At 47.9% G+C, this 24,403-nt stretch overlaps 1 protein-coding gene across 2 annotated transcripts in view; it reads right to left on the bottom strand.

Annotated features, from left to right (window-relative positions):
• The window catches only part of WIPF3 (WAS/WASL interacting protein family member 3), a 90,731-nt gene that overhangs the window by 6,000 nt on the left and 60,328 nt on the right, over positions 1-24,403 (bottom strand). Inside the window, exons 2-7 of one of the 2 annotated variants that reach the window (XM_070511300.1) lie at positions 23,149-23,249; positions 21,435-21,567; positions 19,264-19,395; positions 13,714-14,478; positions 10,612-10,761; positions 9,454-9,555 (exon numbers count right to left, since the gene is read on the bottom strand). In XM_070511300.1, the coding sequence (XP_070367401.1) occupies positions 9,454-9,555; positions 10,612-10,761; positions 13,714-14,478; positions 19,264-19,395; positions 21,435-21,567; positions 23,149-23,226 (1,360 nt within the window). In that variant the 5' untranslated portion in view covers positions 23,227-23,249. The remainder of the gene's footprint in view (positions 1-9,453; positions 9,556-10,611; positions 10,762-13,713; positions 14,479-19,263; positions 19,396-21,434; positions 21,568-23,148; positions 23,250-24,403) is intronic. The other variant, XM_044765385.2, reaches the window with a different exon arrangement.

Genomic DNA, 24,403 nt, shown 5'->3' with positions numbered 1-24,403 from the left:
CTGCCGTCACCTCCACCCCCGGAGAGTGGGCTGCTCCTCCCCCACTTATTAACACAGCTGTGTTGCGGGAGCTGCTCCCACAGACCAGCCCTGACGTGAAAGACTTCTCAGAACTGCGGAGCTTAAAAAGAAAGTCTGTGCTTGGGCTGAAGGAACAGAGGCCTGAGGGCCAAGCTGGCTTCCAACTTTATTTTTTGTCATTTGTAAACCAAGCCAGCCTTGTATCTTTCTCCAGGCTCCAAAGTATTTTCATGTCAGGAAAAAAAAATCCATTTTATAGCCAACCAACAAGAGGATGAACACTGCAGGATCTGGAGAATGTCCAGAAAGGATTTACAAACTTGGCCGGCCGTTACCGCCGGGTGTCTTTGAGAGCCTCCCAGAACGCCTACCAGCCTTGGAGCACAATTCCTGGGGCTGCAAAGGTGCGTGAGGAGAGAGGGGGGACTCCCGGGAGAAGCAGATATCATCAACACCGTGTCTCCAAGGCACGGTCCACATGGCATAGGGTGGGGAGGGAGCCAGGCGTGGTGCAGAGAATACCAGACATGGAGCTCAAGCCCCAGGTTTGCCACCAGCTGTGACCAGGGGCAGGTCACTTCACTTCTGCCTCAGTTTCTTCAGCTGTACATGAAGCAAGTGGGCTGGATGACCTCAAAGGGCCTTTCCTGTTCCAACACCGGAGGCCTCTCACAGTCTCTAACTAAAGGAAATGACAGGTGTCACTGGAAATGATAATTCTAGTATCTGCCAGATCTAAACCTAGAAATGGCATAGCTGGCCTCTCCTCTCCTTCCCCACTGTCACTGTCATAGCTGAGGCTGGTATGAGAGACCCATCACTTCTTCCTCGACGACATCCCCCTTGTAGAGAACTGAGGGGTCATCCTACACCCCATGGGGCCTCGCTTCTCCCTCCACAGGTGCTCAGACCAGGAGTGGGCTAAGCATATTCTCTCTCCCGATAATTTGGAATTTCAAAATTAGTTTTAATGATTGCTAAAAGCAATGTAGGGGGCCAGCCTAGTGGCGCAGCAGTTAAGTTCTCACGTTCTGCTTTGGTGGCCCGGGATAGCCTCTTCAGATCCTGGGTGTAGACCCAGGCACAACTTATCAAGCCATGCTGTGGCAGGCGTCCCACATATAAAGTAGAGGAAGATGGGCACGGATGTTAGCTCAGGGCCAGTCTTCCTCAGCAAAAAGAGGAGGATTGGTGGCAGATGTTAGCTCAGGGCTAGTCTTCCTCAAAAAAAAAAAAAGGGTAATACATATTTATTATAGAGAACTTGGACAAAATAGTGAAGCATAAAGAAAATAAAAATCACCCAGAATTCCACCACTGAGTAATAACCACTTTTAACCCTTTAGTGTATGTATTTCTAGTTTCTTCTCTCTTCTCTTTATTTGGTCAACTGCTTCTCCTTTTCCCTCGCCGCACAGAATTCACAGAATCATTTCTTTCTTTCTTTTTTTTTGCGAGGAAGTTGGCCCTGAGCTAACATCTGTTGCCAATTTTCCTTTTTTTGCTTGAGGAAGACAGTCCCTGAGCTAATGTCCATACCCATCTTCCTCTACTTTGTATATGGGATGCCACCACAGCATGGCTTGAAGAGCAGTGTGTAGGTCGGCACCTGGGATCCGAACCTGTGAACCCTGGGTCACCGAAGCGGAGCGCACGAACTTAACCACTATGTCACTGGGCTGGCCCCACAGAATCATTTCCTTTATAATTCAGCTTAGGTTCTATTTTATGTTCTTTTAGTATATTGGGGTTTTTTCTTGTTTTGTTTTTACTTCTCAAGGTAGTGTTAACATTTTCCCGTGTCACTAAATACTCAACAAAACTACTTTAATGGTCCATCCTGCAGCTCTGCCTTACTTTATTTAACCTCCTTGTTGGAGATTTGTGCTGTTTTCAAATTCTTATTCTGTAAATGGCTTAGCAGTGTATATAGGTGTGGAATTTTTATTTATTGATTCAACAAGCATTTATTGAATGTCTCTGTGCCTAGCCTCATTCTGGAACCTGGAGATAGAATAAATAGAATAAATAAGTGAATAAAAATTGATGCCGTCCCTGCCCTCCAGGACCTTACACTGTACTGGGGGAGACAGACAGGAGGCAGGTAAATACATGCTATGTCAGGAGGTGTTAAGTGCTTTAAAGAAAAGGACAAGGCAGTGTGAAGAGAACAAAAACGATGCGGCAGGAAGGGCTGCTATTTTACAGAGAGGGATCAGGGAAGACCTCTCTGATAAGGTCCCACTTGATCAAAGGCCCAAAGGAGGCAGGGAGTGAGGCTCACGGATTTCTGGGCAAAGTGTCCCACCGAAGGAACAGCAAGTGCAAAGACCCCCGACATGGGAGTATGCTTGGAACAATCTACAAATTGCAGGCGGTCTGTGTTGTGGAAGCAAACGGAGGAGAGGGAGAGCGGCGGTGGTGGTGGCAGTTCACGTAGGTCTTATGAGCCAGGATACGAATTTCTAATTGACTTGGAGCAAGACAGGAATTCACTGGAGGATTCTGAGCAGAGGGCGGCCTGACTGCACTTGGGCTTCAGACGAATCACTCGGGCTGCAGTGTGAAGCAGGGATGCCCACTGGCGGGTTCCTGCAGCGTCCAGGTGAGAAATGACAGTGGCTTGGGCCAGGGTAAGAGTGGCCGAGGAGGTGAGAGAGATCAGATTGGGGGCGCATTCCCAAGGAGGAGGCCCCAGAGTTGACTCTTAACTTGGATGTGGGAGAAGAGAAAGAAAGAAGCCAAAGATGACTCCAAGTTTTTGGTGTAACAACAAATGGAGGAGCAGTGAGTGAGTGGGGGAAGGAGAGGAGGGAGGGGGCTGTCTGAAAATCTAAGCGAAGAAGTGGTCCAGAAGGAGGGAGTGATGGACTGCGGCCAATGCCTCTGACCACTGGATTGGGCAACATGGAGCTCCACTGGTGGCCTTGCTAGGGCTCTTTCCATGGCAAGGTGGGGACATGCCTGGGAGGACAGGAGGAGAGGAAGTGGAGATGGTGGTGTTGGCTATAAGAGGGGCAGAGAAATGCTCCAGGGGCCACAGCAGGTCAGGAGATATTTTATAGATATTGCAGCACCTTTGTGGGTTCAGAGGAATAAAGGAGTAACCTGCAAAGACAGGACTAGTGGTAAGAGAGTGGGATGCTGGAAGGCAGCTTATGAAGGGATGCGGTCAACAGAAATAATCAGGCAGGGCTAGTGTACGCCAAGGGCAGAGGTCCTTATGTTCAACTGCCCTCCACATGGGTGGAAATAAATACTCTGCCACTGGCAGTGTCTACTGATTCTCTCAGTCTTGAGACAATTAATCCTTTGATTTTATGACACAGACCCCCCAGTACTGTTGGAAGTTAGTGTAGTGCCTGGTGGAGAAGTTTCTCTGCTGATGGAAATAATGGTGGCTGGCTTTGCTCTAAGTGTAAAGTAACACTATTCTAAAACAGAAGCCAGACCACAATGAGATACCACTTCACACCCAATAAGATGGCTACTATAAAACAAAACAAAACGAGACCTAGAAAATAACAAGTGGCGCCAATAACAGTGTTGGCAAGGACGTGACGAAACTGAAACCTTTGGGCACTGCTGATGGGAAGGCAAAATGGTGGGAATAGAAAATACAAAACAGTATGGTGGCTCCTCAAAGAATTAAAAATAGAATTACCATAGGATCCAGCAATTCCACTTCTGGGTATATACACAAAAGAATTGAAAGCAGGGTCTCAAAGAGATGTTTGTACACTCGTGTTCACAGCAGCACTATTCACAATAGCCAAAGGGCGGAAGCAACCCAAGTGTCCATTACTGCAGGAATGGATAAACAAAATGTTGCATCTACATACAATGGAATATGACTCGGCCTTAAAAAGGAAGAAATTCTGACCCATGCTACCACATAGATGACCCTTGAAGACATCATGCAAAGTGAAAAAAGCCAGCCTCAAAAAGTCAAATATTGTGTGATTCCACTTATATGAGGTACCAAGAGTAGTCAAACTCATAGAGCCAGAAAGCAGAACGGTGTTTGCCAGGGGTTAGGGAGAGGGGAGAAGGGGAGTATTGTTTAATAGGTTAAGAGTTCCAGTTTTGCAAGATGAAAGTTCTGGAGACTGGTCGCACACAAGGTGAATATACTTAACACGGCTGAACTGTACACTTAAAAATGGTTAAGATGGCAAGTTTCATATTATGTATTTTTAAACCACAATTAAAAGTAAAAAAAAAAAAAAAAGTTGGGATGTAAACACAGTCAAATTTCTAACCAGCCACTTTCCCACTGAGCTGGCTGTGATTAGGATGGTTTTGCTGGGAACACCAGACTGAAATGCTGTCTGGGTGTCTGTTTCTCCTCCCTTCCTCCACTAAAATGTGCATTTCTTGAGGACTTGTCAGGGGACTGCTCCATCTAAATCCCTCCAGTGGGTGAGGGCCTCAATGGTAGGCCCTTTCACTCTTTCCACCATCATTATGCTAATAAATATTTGTGACCTAAGCATTTTTTCCCCAGAGATGCCTACTGAAAGGGTTTTTTCCCCCTTGCTGTTTTTTATTGTGGTAAACACACATAACATAAAATTTACCATTAATAACATTTAGTACATTCACAATGTTGTGCAACCGTCACCTCTATCTAGTTTCAGAACATGTTCGTTATCCCAAAAGGAAACCTGTACCCATCAGCAGTCCGTCCCCACTCTCCATATCCCCAGCCCCTGGCAACTGCCAAATCTACTTCCTGTCTCTATGGATTTGCCTATTTTGGATATTTTATATGAATGAAATCATACAATATGTGACCTTTTGTGAATGGCTTCTTTCACTTACATAATGTTTTCAGGGTTCATCCACGTTGTAGCATGTACCAGTGCTTCACTCCTTTTTATTGTCTAATAATATTCCATTGCATGGCTATACCACATTTTGTTTATCCATTCATCAGTTGATGGACACTGGGTTGTTTCCACCTTCTGGCCACTGTAAATACTGCTGCTGTGAGTATTTGTGAGCACTTGTTTGAATGCCTATTTTCAATTATTTTGGATATATACCCAGGAGTGGAACTGATGAGACATATAGTAATTCTATGTTTAACTTACTGAGGAACCTAATGCATTTAAAAAACATTTTAAAAACTAGGCAGAATCATCCTATCAAAGAAAGAAAATAGTTAATATTGCGGAGTGGAGACAGTGAAGATGGCAACTGGAGTGGCCAAGCATTAGGGAATTTGTGTGCTGCATGTGGGTCGGAGAGAGAGAGAGAAAGCCAGCAAGCGTGAGGAGAGAGACAGCCAGAACTGCTACCAAGGTGTGTGAAAACACACTCATCTGACAGAGCCAACATTGTCTCCTAGACCACGAAGAACTCTAATCTCGGGGAACCAGGTCAGTGGTGAGCAGGAGGAAAATTGTAAGGAGAAATGGAATCAGACAGGCATGACCCACATGCGACGCACACTAATGTAATTAACAAGGTTCTACCCTGTGGTTCGCAGGGATGGTAGGCACATGCTAATGTGACTGTGCTGGGAGGCTCCTGAAGTAGTGTATGTCTGCCAATGCCACATCAAGCTAAAACCACATCTTATTTTTGAAATTGCAACTGCCCTTTCTGGTCTGGAGGATGTCAGTTCATTTAATAGATTTTCTTCCTTTCTTTCTTTTTTTTTTAAGTGTAGCCTCCTGAGCATCACAAGATTATTCGTTTGGTGTGGGCACTGATTTGAACATTCCTCTGAGATGAGAGGGACACAGCACAGACTGCCAGCCGCACCCCCTTGGGGAGCTGTGTGGGGCACAGCTTTTCCTCTATTCTCAAGGATGAGACTGCACACCACGGGCTCAAAATGCAGCTAACTTTAGAATTTACCAAGTCTGAAGGTTGAAGGTTTCCCTTACTGAGAAAGGCTGTATAACAGAGAGAGATTTTTAAGAATCTGCTTTTCTAGAATGGTTTAGGGCAGAGACAAGCAAAATATGGCCAGCAGACTGAATCCAGGCAGTACTAGTTTTCATGAATAAAGTTTTACCGGAAGACAGCCGTGCCCATTCACTCACATATTGTCTATGGCTGCTTTCATGTTAAAAACAGAACTGAGGAGCTGTGACAGAGACCATATGGCCTGCAGAGCCTCAAAATGTCATCTCTGGCCCTTGAGAGAAAACGTTTACAGATTTCTGGTTTAGGATCGGGGTCACCAACTGAAAAGCCTCCAGGGGCCATGTGGTCATATTCACCTATTGCAGTCTGGGTGTAACAGAGGGCAGAGGGGACTGTGCACAAAGGTGGCCAGTTAGCAAACCCCAGCTTAGGGAAAGGGAATGAGCCTGAATGAGGCAGTAACCGTGATTCTGGAAGTGTGTATTTTCCAAGAGCATAGTTATTCCAACACCACAAACAAGACTAATGAATCAAGACTATACACTCCTGATTTACAACTTGGTGACAGTACAGCAAAAAGAATTCCTTACTCCACCCCCTCCCCCAGCTATCTGTTAGGCCCTTCCCTGGTCTTTATTTCCATCTCCAAACCAGCACATCTAGTCCCCACTCCTGACCTGATCCTTCAGCCTCAGACCTGTGGACCCCGTGCTCCACCTGCCCCAGGACATCTCCCCCCTGCAGCCCTCCTGGCACCTCAACTCACCATGATTGATAGAAATCTCGTTGCCTCCTCCTGAAACCAGTCCCCCTCCTGATCCTTCTTGGTGCCACATCATCCATCCAGGCCCAGGCAGCTCCTCAAGGGTCTGTGGCTCCTGCCCTCTCCTTGTTCCTCTCATGACCTGCATCCCCAAGCGGCGGCCACCCTCACCCCCATCCATCCTCCCTCCCATCAACCCTTTCAAAAGCCTTCCAACAGCTTCCCTGCCCTTGGTCTCTACCTCCTCTGATCAAACCACCCGTTATCTGTCTCAACCTAGATCTATTCACATCCCTGCTCAGAGTTCACCAGGGCCCAGTGGAAGCAGCACTGGATCTGGCTGAGACATATCTGGGTTTCAAATTCCTGGCCCTGCCTCTAACTTGCTGTGAGGTCTTAGGCAAGTCACTTGGCCTCTCTGGACCTCCTTTTCCCTACACATAAACTTTCTACATCAAGGACTTATGATAAGACATGCAGAGCACTTAGAACAGGGCCAGGAACAGCTGAGGTGGTCCCCGACAGTGTCGCTCCCTGTACTGCCAGTAAGTAAATAATGCCAGTATTTTACTGACAGTTCGTCTCTGCTTATAGGTACAAGTTCCAATGCCTTAGAAGGGATGTCTTAGGAGGGAACACATCTTGTCCTCTTCTTTTCACATGGAGGCACCTCTGGTAGGGTAACACGCCTGGCCTCTCTCTGCCCTCTTTTCTGGTGAATTGAGGAGATGGAACTAGCCATGTGCAGCCTGGCCCCTCCTGGGTCCTCTCTTTGAAATCCAGCTGCCTGTTTACGGAGGAGTATTCTGCTCTGCAATCCTGGCCATTCAGAGAGCTTTGTGAGGCAGGCTGTGTGCTGCAGGGGGAGGCCAGCCTCCGTCTCCTCACCTGTAAGGCCCTCTGCCCGGGTGAGTCAGTGAGCCTCGTTCAGAGCATAGTATTAGGGGGTCTGCTATTACTGCACACCTAAGCCGTGTCCTCCGATCAAAACACTGACAGATCCTCATCTGTCTGACTCCTGTGAACATTTCACATGATGGGGACACTCTGTCCCACCAAACCTAACCTCTCTGGCAGCCTGTGAGGTCTTATCCCCAGCCAGGCACCTAATGCCTTTACACACCATGTGGGACTCGCTCACAGCTCCTAAACGCCCGAAGCACTGTTGTGCCTCTCTCCAGGCTGATGCTGTGCTCAGCTGGGAACGCCCTTCCACCCACTCTCTATGCCTCAGGCCTCCACCCTCCACCTCCACTCTCACACCCACCATGGTGCCCTTAGCTCTTTAAACAATGATTGAGACACTCCATTTTGACGGAGCTAATTTCTCACACTTCTCTCTCAGGATGTGCACGGTAGGTGCTTGATGGTGGGAACCCTGTTTCTTACACTTTGTGGTCTCTGGCGCCAGCCTGGGGCCTGGTGCATTGTGGGCAGTTCACGTGAGTCTGCTGAACTGACACAGCACCTGTCTCCTCCCATCACCACGTCTTCAAGGTCTATTTAAATGCCAGGTGGGAGTGATTTTCCTCCGTCCATCTTTATCCTGCTCCTTTCTCTCTTTATTCAGAGAAGTAGTGTTTACATACTATTTTAAAAGCACACAAGGTCACTTCTCTAAATGTGCAATCCCACAGAGCAGCAGAGAAAGATCTTCCCAGGCTGGTCCCAAGAGGACCCCTGACCTGAGCAGAGAGCAGGCTTGGTCTCCTCTGCAGGAAGCTGAACCCTGGAGAAGGGACGTCACCAAGGTCCCTTTGAGAGGGGGAAAGAGGGTCAAAGAGCCTAGTTCCTCGTCTTACGCTAACCCTGGGCATGATGATTTCCCATGCTGGTCCACAAATGTCTGGGATTGGAGGTCTTAGTCAGGTTGTGGGGTGGGAAACACATCCGACCCTCACCCCAGCTTGTGACTCTGTTCCCCTCTTACCAGCTCCTACCCAATCGGACTTGTTCAGCACCGGACAACAACCAGCTCCTGTTGATTAACAGGCAGCATCACTGTGTGGTCAACCCCCCACCTTGCTTTCCTCTGCTTCCTGTGTCCCTAAAGCACTTGCCTCCCTGCCCTTTTGGCCCTCAGGGGCAGGCCAGCCAGGCTCTTCCTCTTCCACACTTAGGGCTGAACAGGTAAGCCAAGGGAGGGCCTCTCCTGGAGTCGGGCCCCACAGGAAACAGGAGGCGGCAGGCTCTTCCGGGGCTGAGACTCTTACCCTTCACTGGACGCTGGAATCACCTGGCAGCTTTCAAAATACTGACACCCGGGTCCCACCCTGATATTCTCATTTAGTTGGTCTAGGTGCAGGCTGGCCTTCAGGATTTTTGAAAGCTCTCTAGGTCATTCTAAGGTGGAGCCGAGGTTGAGAACCACTGGCCTAAGGGCATTCTCCATTTCACCGTCTGCCAGAGTTCTGAATTGGGGGTTTTCAGGCTCTTCCCCAACTGTTAAGGCAAAGCTCCTGTATCCCATTGTGCTGTCGTCTTGGGGTGTTTAGCCCCCTAGTCAAAAGCCCAGGGGAGGGAGGGACAAGAGGTAAATTCAGACACCCAAGCCGGCTGCCAAACAATTAACCCTGGTGTTCCATAAAAGGCCTCTAAACGAATTCTTGGGGATTGGGACAGATAAATGTTTTGAAACTTCTAGGAGTATGAATAGCACTGTATCCTCGCAGTAGCACAGTGAAATCATGACTCCATCCTTCAGACAGTCTGTGGCCAATCAGTGCACCCCAAACACCTAATTCTAGAGGGTCAGGGAAAACCAGCAGGCTTACCAAGGCGGTACTTACTTCTGGGGATCTTGCTGGGGTAAATCTTCTGGCATGGTTTATACTCATCCGGAGGAGGAAAGTCTTCCACAGAATGGAACGTGAATTTAGACTCAAAGTCATCTGCACACACAGGAAATGCAAAGTTACTGAGGTTACTGTGATGATCCGAGTTTTGGCAATTTCCAGGAGCACAAAGGTTTGCCTGCCCAGTGCACAGGTTTTAATGGCAGGGCTAGTCCCCCACTGAGATGTCCATCCACCTCTCAGTTTTTACTGTTTAGCTGAGACAAGAGGAATCAAGTGAAATCAACAGGAGAAGTGAAATCAACAGACTCTCCCCATCACCTACCCAACTTACTTCAACCAACATCTTAAGGAAGCTTCTAAAGGGAGCAGAAGCACCCCAGGGCTATCCAGGGTCCAGAGTCAGAGGTGGGGAACTTGGCAGCAACAAGGGACCAGTGAAGTCCTCGTGGCCTGAAGCCCCTCCTGGGCTCCTGGGAAGGGTTTGGGTAGGGAGGGGTGGGCAGAACAGGAGTCCTCAGCTTGGCTGATGGGAAGGGGCCTGGCCTGTGTGCCACTGGGCATCAGGGCTCCCCAAAGGAAACGGGTTCTGCCCTGAGCTCCTGATGGCAAGAGGAGAGGGGTCTCGTGGCCCTCTTGCAGGCTGAGTCCCTGCTTTGTGATGTAGACTTTGAATCTGACAGTAGTTCAGCCCACGAAGGGATCCAAAGATTTTTTTGGTCACATCTGACCCTAGGTGACTTTCCTTCTTGTCTTCATACTTTTGCCCTAATTGTCCCCCTACCTGGTGGGCCTTCCGTCCATCCTTTCACCTGTCCACATCACTCTATTCTTTCAGGCTTATGCATGGATTTCTCCATGAAGGCAGACAGACAGACAGACATACACACACAGTTGAAATGTTGGTTTTCTTCCCCCTCTCTAATCTCAATCAGAAGGCTGAAGAGTGGGTTCTGGAACCTCCCAGAACACCTCAAGAGAAACTCTATTTAACACAACCAGTAAGTTGTTCTGTGATACAGTGATGCCCCTGTTCTTGCAAAGCAAGTGCCCTGAAATGACAGCACTGTGGGCGAGCAAACTCCCTCCAGGCGCCAGGGGAAACCACTTCCTCACTGGCAGCCAGCACAGCGGACGGTGGGCCCAGCTTACCGATGATGCGCAGGGTTCCGTTCCGCAGCTGACCGCTGGACTGCTGTGTCGGAGTCCAGGCTGGGGCCTGCTGGCTCCTGCTGGAAAGCTCCGTGGTGGGTGATCTCGCAGGGGGTGCTGGGGGTGGATTTAGCTTTCCCCCACTGGTCCCTTACAGAGAAGATCGTGTATTCAGACATAGGAATGGGGATGGCAGATGCTATAACCTTCTGTGAGAGGCAACGTACTGGGATCTTTGAATGTCATATGATATGGGGAGTAAACAGGCAGCCTCTGGAGCCAACCTGTGTGGGAATGAATCCCAGTTCTCCCGCTGGGATAATAAGACAACCTCTATGCCTCAGTTTCCTCATCTGTAAAATGGGAATCATAATAGTACACACACCTCCTAGGGTTGTTGAGAGGGTTAAATGAGTTGATTTAAGTCAAGTGGCATGCAGTAAGGGCTCAATAAATGTTAACTGCTGTGATAAAATTAATGATGAGGACAACCCTCATCAGCAGATGGTACAGCCCAAGGAAGGGGAGCCACAACAGAGTCCTAAGAAAGGCAAGGACTGTCTGTAGGTGTGGGCTCAGAGGAAGGCTAGATGAACTAGCTGTCGGGGGCTTGTTCCTGCCCCCGTGTTTCTGCTCACGCTGGTCCCCTGCATTGCAGATCCTCGTTTCTCCTTCCAGGCAATCTAAGTCCATCAGACCCACCAGGTCAATTCAAATCCTACCTGCTTCATCAGACCTTCCCTGTGACCTCTGCGGGAGCTCACTCTCCTTCACCAATACTTTTTTCTATGACTCATTTGGCCATTAACAACCCACTCTCTTGGCAGATCAGCGCAGGTGTTCCACTCTTTACTCAGCTTCTTGAAATGATGACAACCGCACCACTATTACCTGTGCCAAGATGTTCACATTACAACCTCCTTCTCTTCCCCCCAGTCAGCCTGAAGCAGAAATTACCCTCATTTCATTCACGGAAAACTAAGTTTCAGGTCCAAAGACACAAGGAAAGAGGCCAGACGAGCATCCATTCCCGGCCTCAAGTTCACTGTTCTGCAGCAGGCGAGGGCACCCGGACGCAGCAGCTGGGACCATCCATCACCGGCCATCAGTGCTCCTGCCCTCCAGCTCCCGCCCAGCTTCCTTTCTCCTTTCCTAGCCTCCCTCTGCCCCCTTTCTGGTCTTCCCTTCCTCAGTACCAGGACCCACTCGGATTTACCTGCTCCCACAAGCAGACTAAAGCAGCTAAGGGGCCACAGGGGCTGCTGCCCTTCTCCTGGATGAAAAGCTGCCCATCCACATGGCAAGACAGAAGGAAAGGAAAGAACGCTGCTGAGCCCTAGCTACATCAAAGCACTTCGGGCACATTCTCTAATAGTCACAACAATCCTATGTGAAAGGTGTTAGTATTATCATCTCCATTGGTCAAACAAGAAAGCAAGGTTCAAGAACATTAGGAAAAAAAAAAAACTTCACCAGCATGAAGTTATACAGAAGTGGGTGGGGAGGGCAGGATTCGAACTCAGATCACTCTGAATCTAAACATTGTTTTTTTCACCACCCCAGGAACATGTAAGAATCAGTGTCAGAAGAGGCTCACCGGTACTAAAGCTGGCCCTTCTGGTGACCAGTCAGTTGAATGATTAAAACCTAAACTCTTGTGACCAAGAGCCTTAAAAATATTCTTGCCCTTTGTACTAGGAATTCCCTTTTAGGAACCTATCTTTTAGAAAAAATATCCAAAATGGAGACTACAATTGCTAAAAAAAAGTATTTCCTGCAATACTATTCATAATAACAAAAAATGGAGTCAACTTAAATATATACAATTATGGTATACACTGATTATTATATTAATATGCTTATAAATAAATTCTAAGAACTTGACATTGCTTTTAATATTAAATAAAAGAATAGAAAATTATATATATAAAATAGTATTAACTATGTAAATATGTAGATATAGTCAGAAAAAAAATGAAAGGATACATACACATCCAAATATGACAGTTTTTATTTCTGGTGATGTTATTATGGGTGATTTCATTTTCTTTCTGTGTGCTCTACAACGAGTTTGTATTATTTTTAATGCAAGGAAACACACTTAAGAAACTTTCTGCATCAAAAGATTTTCTGAAAGACCAAAGAATGTGGGTGTGTGTATAAGCAAGGATGTGTGTTGGGGTGTGTGTGGATGTGGGTGTTTATGAGTGTGTTTGCATGCGTGGAGGAGTGTGTGTGTGTGTGTGTGGGGGGGTGTGCATGGATGTGTGGGTGTGCTCTCCATTCGGAAGGACATCAAAGGAGAATGAAGCCTCACCACTACACGGAAATCACAGTCACGGGGCATGCATACTCTGTCCAAAGTCCTCTCTGCTAGATATGGGAAGGAATTATTTTTAACATTTGGCTCAAAATACAGACCCTCAGTTTTCTTGAGTCAGCTGGAGAACCTGCCAAAACTAAGGCAGAATGCTAAACGCATCTACTGAGGGCCAGTGAGGATGCTGGCTGGAGCCAAACTGCAGTAACTCAGGCAAAAGTTTAACAGGAGACCTGGTTCTGGAACAAACTGCACCCACAGCCCCAGCTGCCCCAGAGAGTAGACTGGACATCCGAATGATTAGAATAAGAATAAATAACCCTTCTCTAGAGCTCACCGTTGCCAGGCCCTGTTCTAACAACTGCATGAGGAGGGAACTATTGGCTATCCCCGTTTTACAGATGAGGAGAAGGAAGCACAGAGAGGCTAAGTGATTCCCCAGGGTCACACAGCTAGTTATGGCAAGGCAGCAGGCGAAAATCCCTGGCTTGCGGTCTGCAAGATCTAGGGCAAGTCTTCCAACCTCCCTCACCCTTGGTTTCCTGTCTCTAACACGAATTCCTCCAATAAAAAGTCCCATAGGACATACTTTTACTGTGCTGCACAACAAGCCCCGAATAGTTCTGTTCTACAACAAAATCCCCAGAGTTAAGACATCCGAGGTGTCCCCAAGTGGCTCACAGGAGCAGGCCTCTGGCTGTGTCCCCAGCCCCTCCGTAACTGCGGGCAACAGTCAGGTGATGCTCTGACCCGCCGCCCTGGACCCGAGCCGCAGCGCTTACCTGGGCCTCGGCCCGGTCTCTTCTTCTGCAGGTAGGGCTGAGACGCCGGCAGGGCGGGCGGCGCCGGCAAAGTCTGCCCGCTGGGCTTCGGTGGCTGTGCCTGGACGCTGGGGGACTTGGGGGGCAGCGGAGGTGGGGCTTCAATGCTGTTGTTAGCGCCTGGCAAAGGGGGCGCAGGCATAGAGGACCTCGGGGTACAGGAGGCATAAAGGGGGAGTGGGGGTGGCGGGGGTGGCGGGGGCGGCGGGGCGGGAGGTTCTCGAACGTCTTGGGTGGGGCTGGCAGTATCTGCATTGAGCCCGGGATACCCACAAGGTGGGAGGAGAGGGAGTGGGGGTGGGATGGGCGGTAGGTGCAAGGGGGCGAGCTGAGGCTTCACCGCCTTGTCACTGAGAATGGAGGCCGGGGGAGGTGGGGGCGGGGTGGGGGGAGGGGGCGGCGGCGGAGGGGGCGGCGCGCATAGCAGAGGGGGTGCAACCACCGGGGGGTTCCCTTTGGTCGGTGGGCCAGGGGGGGACACCAGCAGAGCTTTGATGGGGGAGGAAGGGGGCAGAGGTGGGGGTAAGGGCGGAGGAGGTGGGGGCGGGGTGGGAGGAGGTGGCGCGGGCACGCTGGGGCGAGGAGGGACTGTCCTGGCAGCGCCATGCGCCTCGGCTGCATTGCCTAGCCTGGGAGATGCAGGGGCGGTCAGTGGGCCGCTGATGGTTTTGGTGGGCAGCCGAGGAGAAGGCGCTCGGGAGCCAGGGCCCTGCCCTGTCTTGCCACCTGGAAGTGAAACAATTTCTGCGTTAGCTCAGCGATAGAGGAAGGAGAAGCCCCAGACCTCTCCAGCATGATGTCAGTCAACTGCATGGTGGACGCTCTTCTTGTGAGTCCACCGAGAGGCCTCAGGTGCAGCAGCTGTCATACAAGAGGGCCAGCTGGACCAGCCCCAAGGTCCTTGCCAGCATAAACGTGCTGTCCTCCTCTGAGACAGCCCAGCTCAGGCCACCAGACTGTCTGCAGGGCAGCCTTTCTATTCCATTCCACCTCTACCCTGATCTGCCAAAGGCCCGGAGTCTCCCAGCCCCGGGCACAGGGCTGCCCCGACCTCCTTTGCCCTTCCTCATCTCAAGGCCACCCTCACACTCATTCACGGTGACCCACTACGTCAACCAGCTTTTCCCTCCTAGCTTGGTTCCTCAGGGGTACCAACCAGAAGCTCCTGGCTAGGGAGGTTTTCCTCATTCCCAGCCATTTGTGAACAAGGACTTTGTTTCTGCATCAAGAGCAGAAGATTCATAATTCCTTGAACATATAAAGTGACTCAGAAATCAATGGGAAGACACCCCGGCTTGGGGATCCAGGTCCAATGACCTTGAACCTCACAGGTCCATGGCCTCTGGAAGTTCAAAGTTCCCTTTCCCAAAGACTTGCACCCATTTCCAAGGGGCTCGCTGTCTCCTGGTCTCCTGGCTTCCTCACCCCGTAGATCCCTCACCACATCAACCCTAACTTGAACGAATGCCTCTTTTGAAATCAATAACAGCAGCTGCTTACAGTAATTTTTGTTTGGTGGACTTTGTGGAAGATTGGGGTGGAGGGTGGTCCCTGGGAGGGGCCTTGTCACTCCTGGCACAACCTTTCACCATACTGCTGGTTCTTACCCTTTTTCTCATCTAAGGAGAAAAACTTCCTCTCCCCTTTACTGCACAGAAGTTCTGCAGTCACTGCTTAAACATGTCCTTGGAGTACCACTGTCCCCTCAGGAGGCATATTAAGATATTTCTTCCAAATAAATCCAGTCCGAAATCTCCCTATAAGGAATTCTGGGGAATACAATTTCTCCTATTCCAGCATCCCTATATTTTATAATAGCCATTGAAAACACCTGAAAAAATGGCTGCTTCTCACACCCTCCATTTCCTGAGTGCTGGAGAATAGGGAACACAGCTCTCAAACTGGCTTATAAACTCCAGCATCTGGTGGCAGTTCTGAGCTTGTCAACCTCCGAGTCTCCAGCGTGTTTACCCAGGCAGGTGCTGAATCATACCCCAAGGACTGATGCCAAAGGCCGGCACAATCAAAGCAAGGTGTGGCAGGGGAGACTCGGGCTGAAGCTAAGTGGGCAGGACGGCAGTGTCTGGCTTTCCAAATGGATGGTCCTCCTCCGGCTACGATGTGACAGTCACCTGGACAACACTCCTCATTACAGGTCTCAGCTCAGGAATGACTGTTCTTGAGGCAGAGCAGTGATGTCATTATTCCTGTTGAGGATTTTTTTGAGGTTGTTCTAGAAGAGATAATGCCTTTGCACTGATGCATCCACCCTGTTGATGTGATCCCCCTGGCGGTCAAGTTAAGGGCAGGCATTGCCAGAACACGGCTGACCATGATCAGGAGTGGAAGGCCCCCACTTGGCCTTTCCAGGGACAGGATCTACCACAGGCAACTCTGACATTAGACATTTTATGTGAGGCCTAGGGTAGGTGTGAGGCTCAGGGATTCCTGCCTCCAAGTGCTCAACCTGTTTCCACAGTACACAGAGATCAAGATGGAGGAACCAAGCAGCTCCCTAAGCAAGGTGAGGCCCACCTATATACCCAGTTCCTGGATGAACTTTAAAGGGATAACAAATTTGAGGATCAGAATCAGCCCCTGCATAACCAATCCCAACTTTTTAAGTAACTGAGGACACCATGTATCCAAGATTCAAAGACCCTCAGGATGAAGCAGAGAGCCAGCAGCACCCACTTCAGGTGAGACCCGTGGGAGAGAGAGGAGCCAACAGTGTGAGTGCAGGCGAGAAAGCCAGGCAGCTGGGGACCAGCGGGGAGAGAAGGAGAGTGGGTGCCGAGGGAAGGGAGGGAGGAGGTTTGCCTTCCTGACACAAATGCTAGCCCTAGAAATCCAAATAGAAACACGAAAGGAGACCGTGAAGCGGGTGGGGAAAGGCCTGCTCCGGTGCATCAGGGAGGCTTGCTGATATGAACGGAAGCAGCTGTTAGAGCCTGGGGATTATCAAAAGGTGAAATATGTCTTCTTCCTTCAATGTGTGTATGTTTCCAGAAGACCTTGGGTTGCATTTCCATGCAATGGAAATTACACAATCTGTACACACCAGTGATGTTTACTCATCACATCTTATTGTGACCATCCCTCGGAGCTCTGGGCCAGGGCCACATTACGACTTTCCAAGACCCTGGGCACTTTTGCCTTTGTGGGCCTCTTCCTCTTAAAAAAGAAAATACTTAAAATTACATTTTATGACTGCATTGGTATAGAGACAAATATAATCTTTGACGCTAAAAGTTCATGTTTCTTTTCAGGTTTTAAAAGAAATTCAAACATTATCATGGGCCCCTAAACGTACTGTGAGCACCAGACACTGTGCTTTCTGGGCCTGATGGCTCTAAGGAACCATACTACCACTCACACATTCCATTCAACAGTATTCACTGAGCACCTATCACGTACCAAGCATTTTTAAGGCAGTGGACCAAACACAGTTCTTGCCCTCACGGAGCTTACGTTTAGAGAGAAAAGACAAAAAATTAAAAAAAAAAAAACCCAGTATATATGTAATATGTCAGATGGCAATAAGGAATACAAAAAAGATAAATCAAGGTAGAGGGGATTTGGGGTGAGGGGGTGGCACTCGTATTTTATATGGGATGAGAAAAGCCTCACTGATAGGTTGACCACTTGAGCAGAGACCTGAAGGAAGAGAGAGAGTGAGTCATGTGGACACCCGAGGAAGAGTGTTTCAGGCCAAGGGAACTGTCAGTGCAAGGGCCCTGTGGCAGCAATATGTCTGGTGTGTGCGAGAACAGTAAGGAGGGCAGTGTGGTTGGAGTGGAGGGTGTGAGCCAGCAAGACTGGTAGGCAACAAATTGAGAGAGGTAGGGAGCAAAGGCTGAAGTCCTGTTCTCTGAATGACAAGGGGGCTGATGGGAGAGTTCTGAGAGAGGAGAGCCATGGTCTGACTTACTCTGACATGGCACTCAGTCTATGCATCTACCTATTGGCTCTGTCCTTGAGTTTCCATTCCGTAACAGGCATCATTAGTCACTTCATCATAGATTTCAATCTCCTCTAAAGAGATCAACTCTTGTCTTCACATAGTGGCTCAAACATCTGACACTTGTGTCCTATTAGAGACAAGTAAGAATACTGCTGTCTTCCTCTGGCTGGTCTCTGTTAAAACTTGACTGGGGGTTATTTCTCCTATCTTTATTTCTATGAAAAGAAACTAGTGGAAGTTTTATATCCCAAAGGATGTATGTTTGATACCACTCAGCAATTTTGAAAGAGGGCACTGAGGAATGCTAGGTCTCTTTATTCAGGAAGATCTCAGCACTTTCTTGCCCGCCAAATCCTCGGCCAAAGCGAGGAAATGAAAATGGCCTCTGAGAAGGTTCAAGTTAGACCTCAAAGCATCCTAGAACCTGTATCTTTGCTGGACTTTACCAATAGGTGACAGCAGCAAATGCACCCATAAGGTCAAACAGCCACAGAGGCCACTGAGAAGGTTAGCAAGGTCACATGGTAGAAGATTCTATACCGGGAATGTTTGGGGCTTGATATTCCCTAGATTAATGAAATTCCTGGAGTTTATTCAGCTTGCTAGCTAAAGTGCCAGCAAGGAAAACACTTTTTTGCACACAATAAATATATATTTGCCGAATTTTAATGCAATACTTTCAAAATATCTGATACCCACTAAAACACAAATGATTATAGTAGATTGGTTGCAAAAATGGCCTCAATCATCCACTCACTCCTGATTTCATAATCTTTGAAATGTGATTTTGCAGCTCTTCTCATTAAAAGGTGAAGTCTTTTTCCCCATTCTTGTCTCTGGTCTGGCCTTGTGACTTGCTTTGGACAAGAGGATGTGGTAGGAGGTAATGCTGTGCCATTCCAAGACTAAGCCTCAAGAGACTTTATATACTTCCGTGCTGTCTGTTGGAACCCCGCCACCACCATGAAAACAAACCCTGAACAGTCCGCTAGATACTGAGAGACCATATAGATCGGTCACATCAGTTGTCCCAGCTGAGGCACCAGAGGTGTAAGAAGTATAAGGTTAGCAAAGCCAACTACCCAACCTATAGATACTAGAAGGAGTCCAGTTGAGACCACCCTAAATTGCCAACCCATAGAATTGTAAGCTAAATAAATGGTTGTTTAAAGCCCCTAAGTTTTAGGGTGTTTTGTCACACAGCAATACCTAACTGATATGATAACTGAGAAGCATTGCAACTCGCACATTGCCCATGAGCCCACAGCAATGTCACTAAGATCTTCTGTTGTGAATTACATCTTCTGTCTATACTTTGCAATGTGGGCCATGATCACACCATTGCTGAAAACTATACACTATGGCAATTCATTCTTCAGTTATTACAATGGGATGATTTAAACGGTCCCTTGAGAACAATTCTGTGCTTTGGAAACTTCCAGTGCTTAGGCTCCCAAATACACGCTCGTACTGTGGGGATGGCCCCATTGGTTGTATAAGTTAGGGAGATAATGATCACAAGGCAGCCATTCTGAATTCTTCCTTACCTGCTGCATCCCTCTGGCCTGCTGGTCGCAACACAGGAAAACCACCAGCAAACAGATCTCCCAGGGCTGGGGGTGTGCTTCCGCCTCGAGAGTTTGCAGACCCTCCTTCTTCTTTGCTGGTTCCTTTAGAACCTTTAGAGAGAAGAGGCAAGTCGAGGAAGACCTGTGAGCAGAGCTGAGCAGCCAGTTCTCCCCCGGGGCCATGGTCTAACACTGTCCACCACTAGGCAGCCTTCCCATCCTCCCACCTGCACCATCACCTTGCTAGTCAGTGTCTTTCCTAAACACCCGCTGCCTTGAGCTCTGCAAACTCGTTTGCCCAGGCCTGTCTGCTACCCACTCCAGGCCTACCGGAGAACCGACCATCGGTGGCTGACCACTCTGAAAAGTGACCCAGACAAAGGGAAGTATATACTGCCATTTAGTAGATGCCGATGGCGGAACTGGCAGCACCTTTCAAATTAGAAAACCCAAACACGGTAGGTACAGAGCCAGCCCTATTTTCGACTTGATTGTTGTTGTGGAAGGACTAGACAGAGAAAACCCACAGATTTAACTCAGTCAGTCATTTCAGCTTCTTGTCCACAGAGCCTGGCCCAGAACTGCAAGCAGGAAGTAATGGTCTGCAATGATTTGTGCTTCGGCATTTTCCTTCTCTGTCTCCCCAGCTCGCACTCCCCGAGCCCTGTACACTTCCCTGAGCCTTTTGTTTCATGGAAGAGAAAGCTCATGAGCCCCTGAGGGGAGGTGTCGCTCATTCCACCCTCCAGGTGTGTGTGATTACTAACTACGTAAAATGAGAAGACATTCAGCCTAGACAAGAATTCCTGGCAAAAAGTGTTCACAGCCTGAAGCTAGTACACACAGGGAAATTAAGGCACAGTATAGTCAGATTATTCTGAGTATTAATATTAGACATTACCTACGCATTGGAATGATTAGGAAATGAGTGTTCCAATAAAATGGCTTAACCAATTAGACAGTGGGTCTAACCAGAAACTAATTTTTATTGTAATTGTTGAAAATATTTTAAAAATAATTTGTCTGTCCTTGTGTATTAACATACATAACTACAACTACTAGATACAATTATATTTTTAGGACTATCTTTGAGAATTATCATCATGTACATTATTGAAAAGTATATGAAGACATAACATGTTACATTGATAAATAGTTTTGCATATATTATTTCAATCTTCAACAGTCTTGACAAAAAAAAGAGCAGATATTATCGTCACCCCCATTTTGCAGATGCGCAAACTGAGCCTCAGGAGGTTGCCTGGTGGCAGAATCAGAACTCCACGTGGGTCATCTGACCCCCGCACAGGGCGCCTTTTATGCTACCAAACTCTAGAAGACAGAGAGACCTATTGTCATAGGCTCCTGTGAGAGAATTCAGAATAAGTCTTTTTCCTTGTGAAAAACAAAAACTTTGCATTTTTTAACTTGAGACTTTCATTTTTGAGTTTGAGGGCTCTGTTGACACAAGGTGAGTGATCTTTAAATGTCACCTCACAGTGGATAGACACAAAGTGGTATAGCCATACAATCAAAAGGAGTGAAGTGCTGATCCATGCTACAACATGGATGAACTTTGAAAACGTGATGCTAAGTGAAAGGAGCCAGTCACAGAAGGCCACATATTGTATGAGTCTATTTACATGAAATGTCTAAAATAAGCAAATCCATAGGACAGGAAGTAGATTCAGTAGTTGCCAGGGACTCGGGGAGAGACTGCTAATGGGGATGGGGTTTCCTTTTAGGGTGATGGAAATGTTCTGGAACTAGACAGACATGATGGTTGCAACCACATTGTGAATGTATAAATGCCACTGAATTGGGCACTTTGAATGGTTAAAATGGTGAATTTGATATTATATTTATTTTATTACAATTAAAAAAAAGTTATCTCACCATGAGTGTTTTTGTCTTTTTTTTTTAGCATTTCGAGAGTGATGGAAGATAAGCTAGAAAGCATCTGCAGACTTGGAAGGGAAGCTCTGAGTCTCTCATCCCTGTGGCCTGTACATGGGGCAGGTCTGAGATGGCCCCATGAGTGTCTGGGGTAACAAATGTGGCCCCTGCCCTGAGCAAGCCAGGGGTGTCTGGCTGAGCCTCACATGGCCTGCTCTTGGCTCACAGCAGGCCTGGCCCAGATGCCCACTTACTCTCGATTTGCGGTGCACTGCGGTCATTGATCTGCGTGACTTTTCGTAGGCGAGTTCCTTGCTGGATATCAGCCAACAGTGCACTCCGACCTTTGGGATCCGCCTTTCTCAAGCTGGAAGTGTCCGTACTTACCTACAAGGGAATAAGAGGGGTTTGATTATAATTGCATATAAAGCCAAATGTCCTGTCCGCTGGAAGTTTTCCTCCTGTAGTTCTCTGCCTACCCTGCACCATTCCCAGGGCACATCTAACTAATGCAGTTACCGACAAGTCTTGGTGGAGACACCCCCTTCCCTGGGGACCCAATGGACTCTTTCTTGTGCTCAAACTCCCCTACGTCTTAAGGAGCCCTAATCCCAGCCCCTCTTCTTGCCTCCTAGGTAAGCCCCACCCACAAACCTGGGCTTCCGTCTGTGTGTTCCTGACTCCTGCTCCCAGGTTCTGAATGATCACCCTGCCTGGTGTCCCCAGGTCCCCTCCTGGACTGAATCCTTTACTAACCTCCAGATGACATGAGTTGGTCCTGTTGCTCTGTCTTGCCCTGGGCTGTTCTCCGGAGTGGTACTAAGTTGGGCTCAGTCCCCAGTACTCACATCCTCCCTGCTGTTGGGTGGCCCATTGTGTCTCATAACCGAAGTTGATTCAGCCTCCAGGAGCTGGTTTTGAGGGAGGGATGGTGGCCTTTATGTGATCAAGGAGCAAAGAGGACAACGGGGGAGCTCAAGAGAAACTGGGGCTCAGAGGGGTCATAAAATTGGGAAGAAAGGGAGGCCAGGTAATTATAACAAAGGTTCAGCGACTGCCTACTTCTCTGTGCCTGGGTGCCTTACTTTAATCCTCACCAAACCTTGTGAGTTTCAAGGGCATCTGCCTTCCTTTTACAGATGAGAAAACCGAGACTATGAAATATCCCTTCAAGGTCACAGGGCTGGATCAAACCCAGATCTGCTGAATTCTAAAGGCCATGTGCTTTTCACTTTGCAACACTATAGCCATCAAGGTCATGGTATGGTTAGGATAAGTGTCCCAGAGACTGCTACGATGTTTCATGAATATATTTGGGAGAATGACCTTTGTTCTAACTCTGCAAGAAGCACTGAGGTCCAGCTGCTTCACTTCCATGGTAGCTTGAGCTGACACGGCAGGGGTCTCCAAGGCTATCAGAACCAGGGAGCCCAGAAAAAACATAGGCAGGCCGGTGGCAAATCAGGGGAGGGGTGAAGCTGCAATGGAAGACACAGCCAGGAGGAGCCACTGCAGTCAGAAGATACCATGTGACCTGAGAGCTGGTTACACATTTCTCAAAGCCATAAGTACTTCTTAGCGCCTGCTGTACAGGGAACACCACGTGTCTTGTGTTTTCAGCTTACACATCACCACTTCGGAGGACTTTTTTGACCCCTGATCTAAATAAGGCCACCCAGGATCTTTGTTAGGGTACCATATTCCTTTTTCCTCTGTAACTTTTATCACAGTGTACAAATTTATATTTATCTTTCCCTGTGGAAATTTTTCATTTGTGGTTATGGATTTAAGGTTCATCATGCCCACAGGACTCTCTATCAGGAAGAGGATCTTGTTCGTTCTGTTCACCAATGTATCTCCAGAGAGTAGAACAGGACCTAGCCCCAGATGGACTCGATAACTATCTACTGGACAAATGCATGAGTGAGTGAGTGAATGAACTAGACTCAGGATGTATAGTACACTGACCTTAACCTCAAGGGCTATGCATGTACCAGGCAAACAGGACACACATGCGAGGAGGTCAGCCGCTATATAACACAGCATATGACCGAGCGTCCATGTGAGTCCTACAGAGAGGAAGAGGCCCAGAGTTCAGAAATAGTCATATTTATCAGGCCAAGGAGGCTGCAAGGAAAACATGAGACCTTAGATGGTCCTTAAAGTATAGACAGGATTTACAAATCCTTGCTATAGCCACTTTATGTTCCGAAAAGGACAAATCAGGTTTGCTGACTAGACAGTCACAGACTCTCGTGTCACAGACTAGAAACAAAGGCAACTGTGGTTTTAGCTAAAATGTGCTGAGTCTGCATTTTCACTGGCTGACTCTGCTGCACTAGTTTGAAGGGCACAGCTTCAAAGTCGTGTCTTTTTTGCGTGTGTGAGGAAGACTGGCCCTGAGGTAACATCTATTGCCAATCTTCCACTATTTTATGTGGGGCAATCTTCCTCTATTTTATGTGGGATGCCACCACAGCATGGCCAGACAAACAGTGTTGGGTCTGTGCCCAGGATCCAAACCTGCAAACCCTGGGCCACCTAAGCAGAGCGCATGAATTTAACCACTATGCCACGAGGCCAGCATCCAAAGTCGTGTTCTATGAAGATTTTATTTTTCCTTCTTTTTTCCAAAAGCCCCCCAGTACATAGTTGTATATTTTTAGTTGTGGGTCCTTCTAATTGTGGCATATGGGACTCCACCTCAGCGTGGCTTGATGAGCGGTGCCATGTCTGCACCCAGGATCCGAACTGGCTAAACCCTGGGTTGCCAAAGCAGAGCACACAAACTTAACCACTTGGTCACAGGGCTGGCCCCCAAAGTCGTGTTCTTATTGCATAGAAACATGTTGTTTGAAGGCTTGAGAGGGGCTCGTGGATGATGGTCAATAATAGAGCTATGTGCAAGGGGCCCTAACCCTAATGTGATAATTTTTTTAGGAATGCATGTATGAACGCACACCTACAGCAGGTATTTCCCATACAATGTGATTTAAGCCTCTCTCTCTAAAACATTAATATCAATAAGTCATTTTAAACTGTAAAAGTTTTAAGATTTTTAAAGTCTCCTCTCGTTTTATTTATAAATAATTAATGACAGGAATAAGAGACCAGCAGAAATACCACAGACCCTAACCCAAGAGAAAATGGAAATTTTTGTAAAAATCTGGCATTACAATCTCAGGCATGTGTTATGGTCAGGGATTTGGGGGAGAAAGTGCTT

The sequence above is a fragment of the Equus asinus genome, chromosome 1 (assembly GCF_041296235.1).
Source record: "Equus asinus isolate D_3611 breed Donkey chromosome 1, EquAss-T2T_v2, whole genome shotgun sequence".
Taxonomy (NCBI): Eukaryota; Metazoa; Chordata; class Mammalia; order Perissodactyla; family Equidae; genus Equus; species Equus asinus.
Note: the sequence above shows the minus strand (reverse complement) of the source record. Positions and strands in the feature narration are given on the sequence as shown.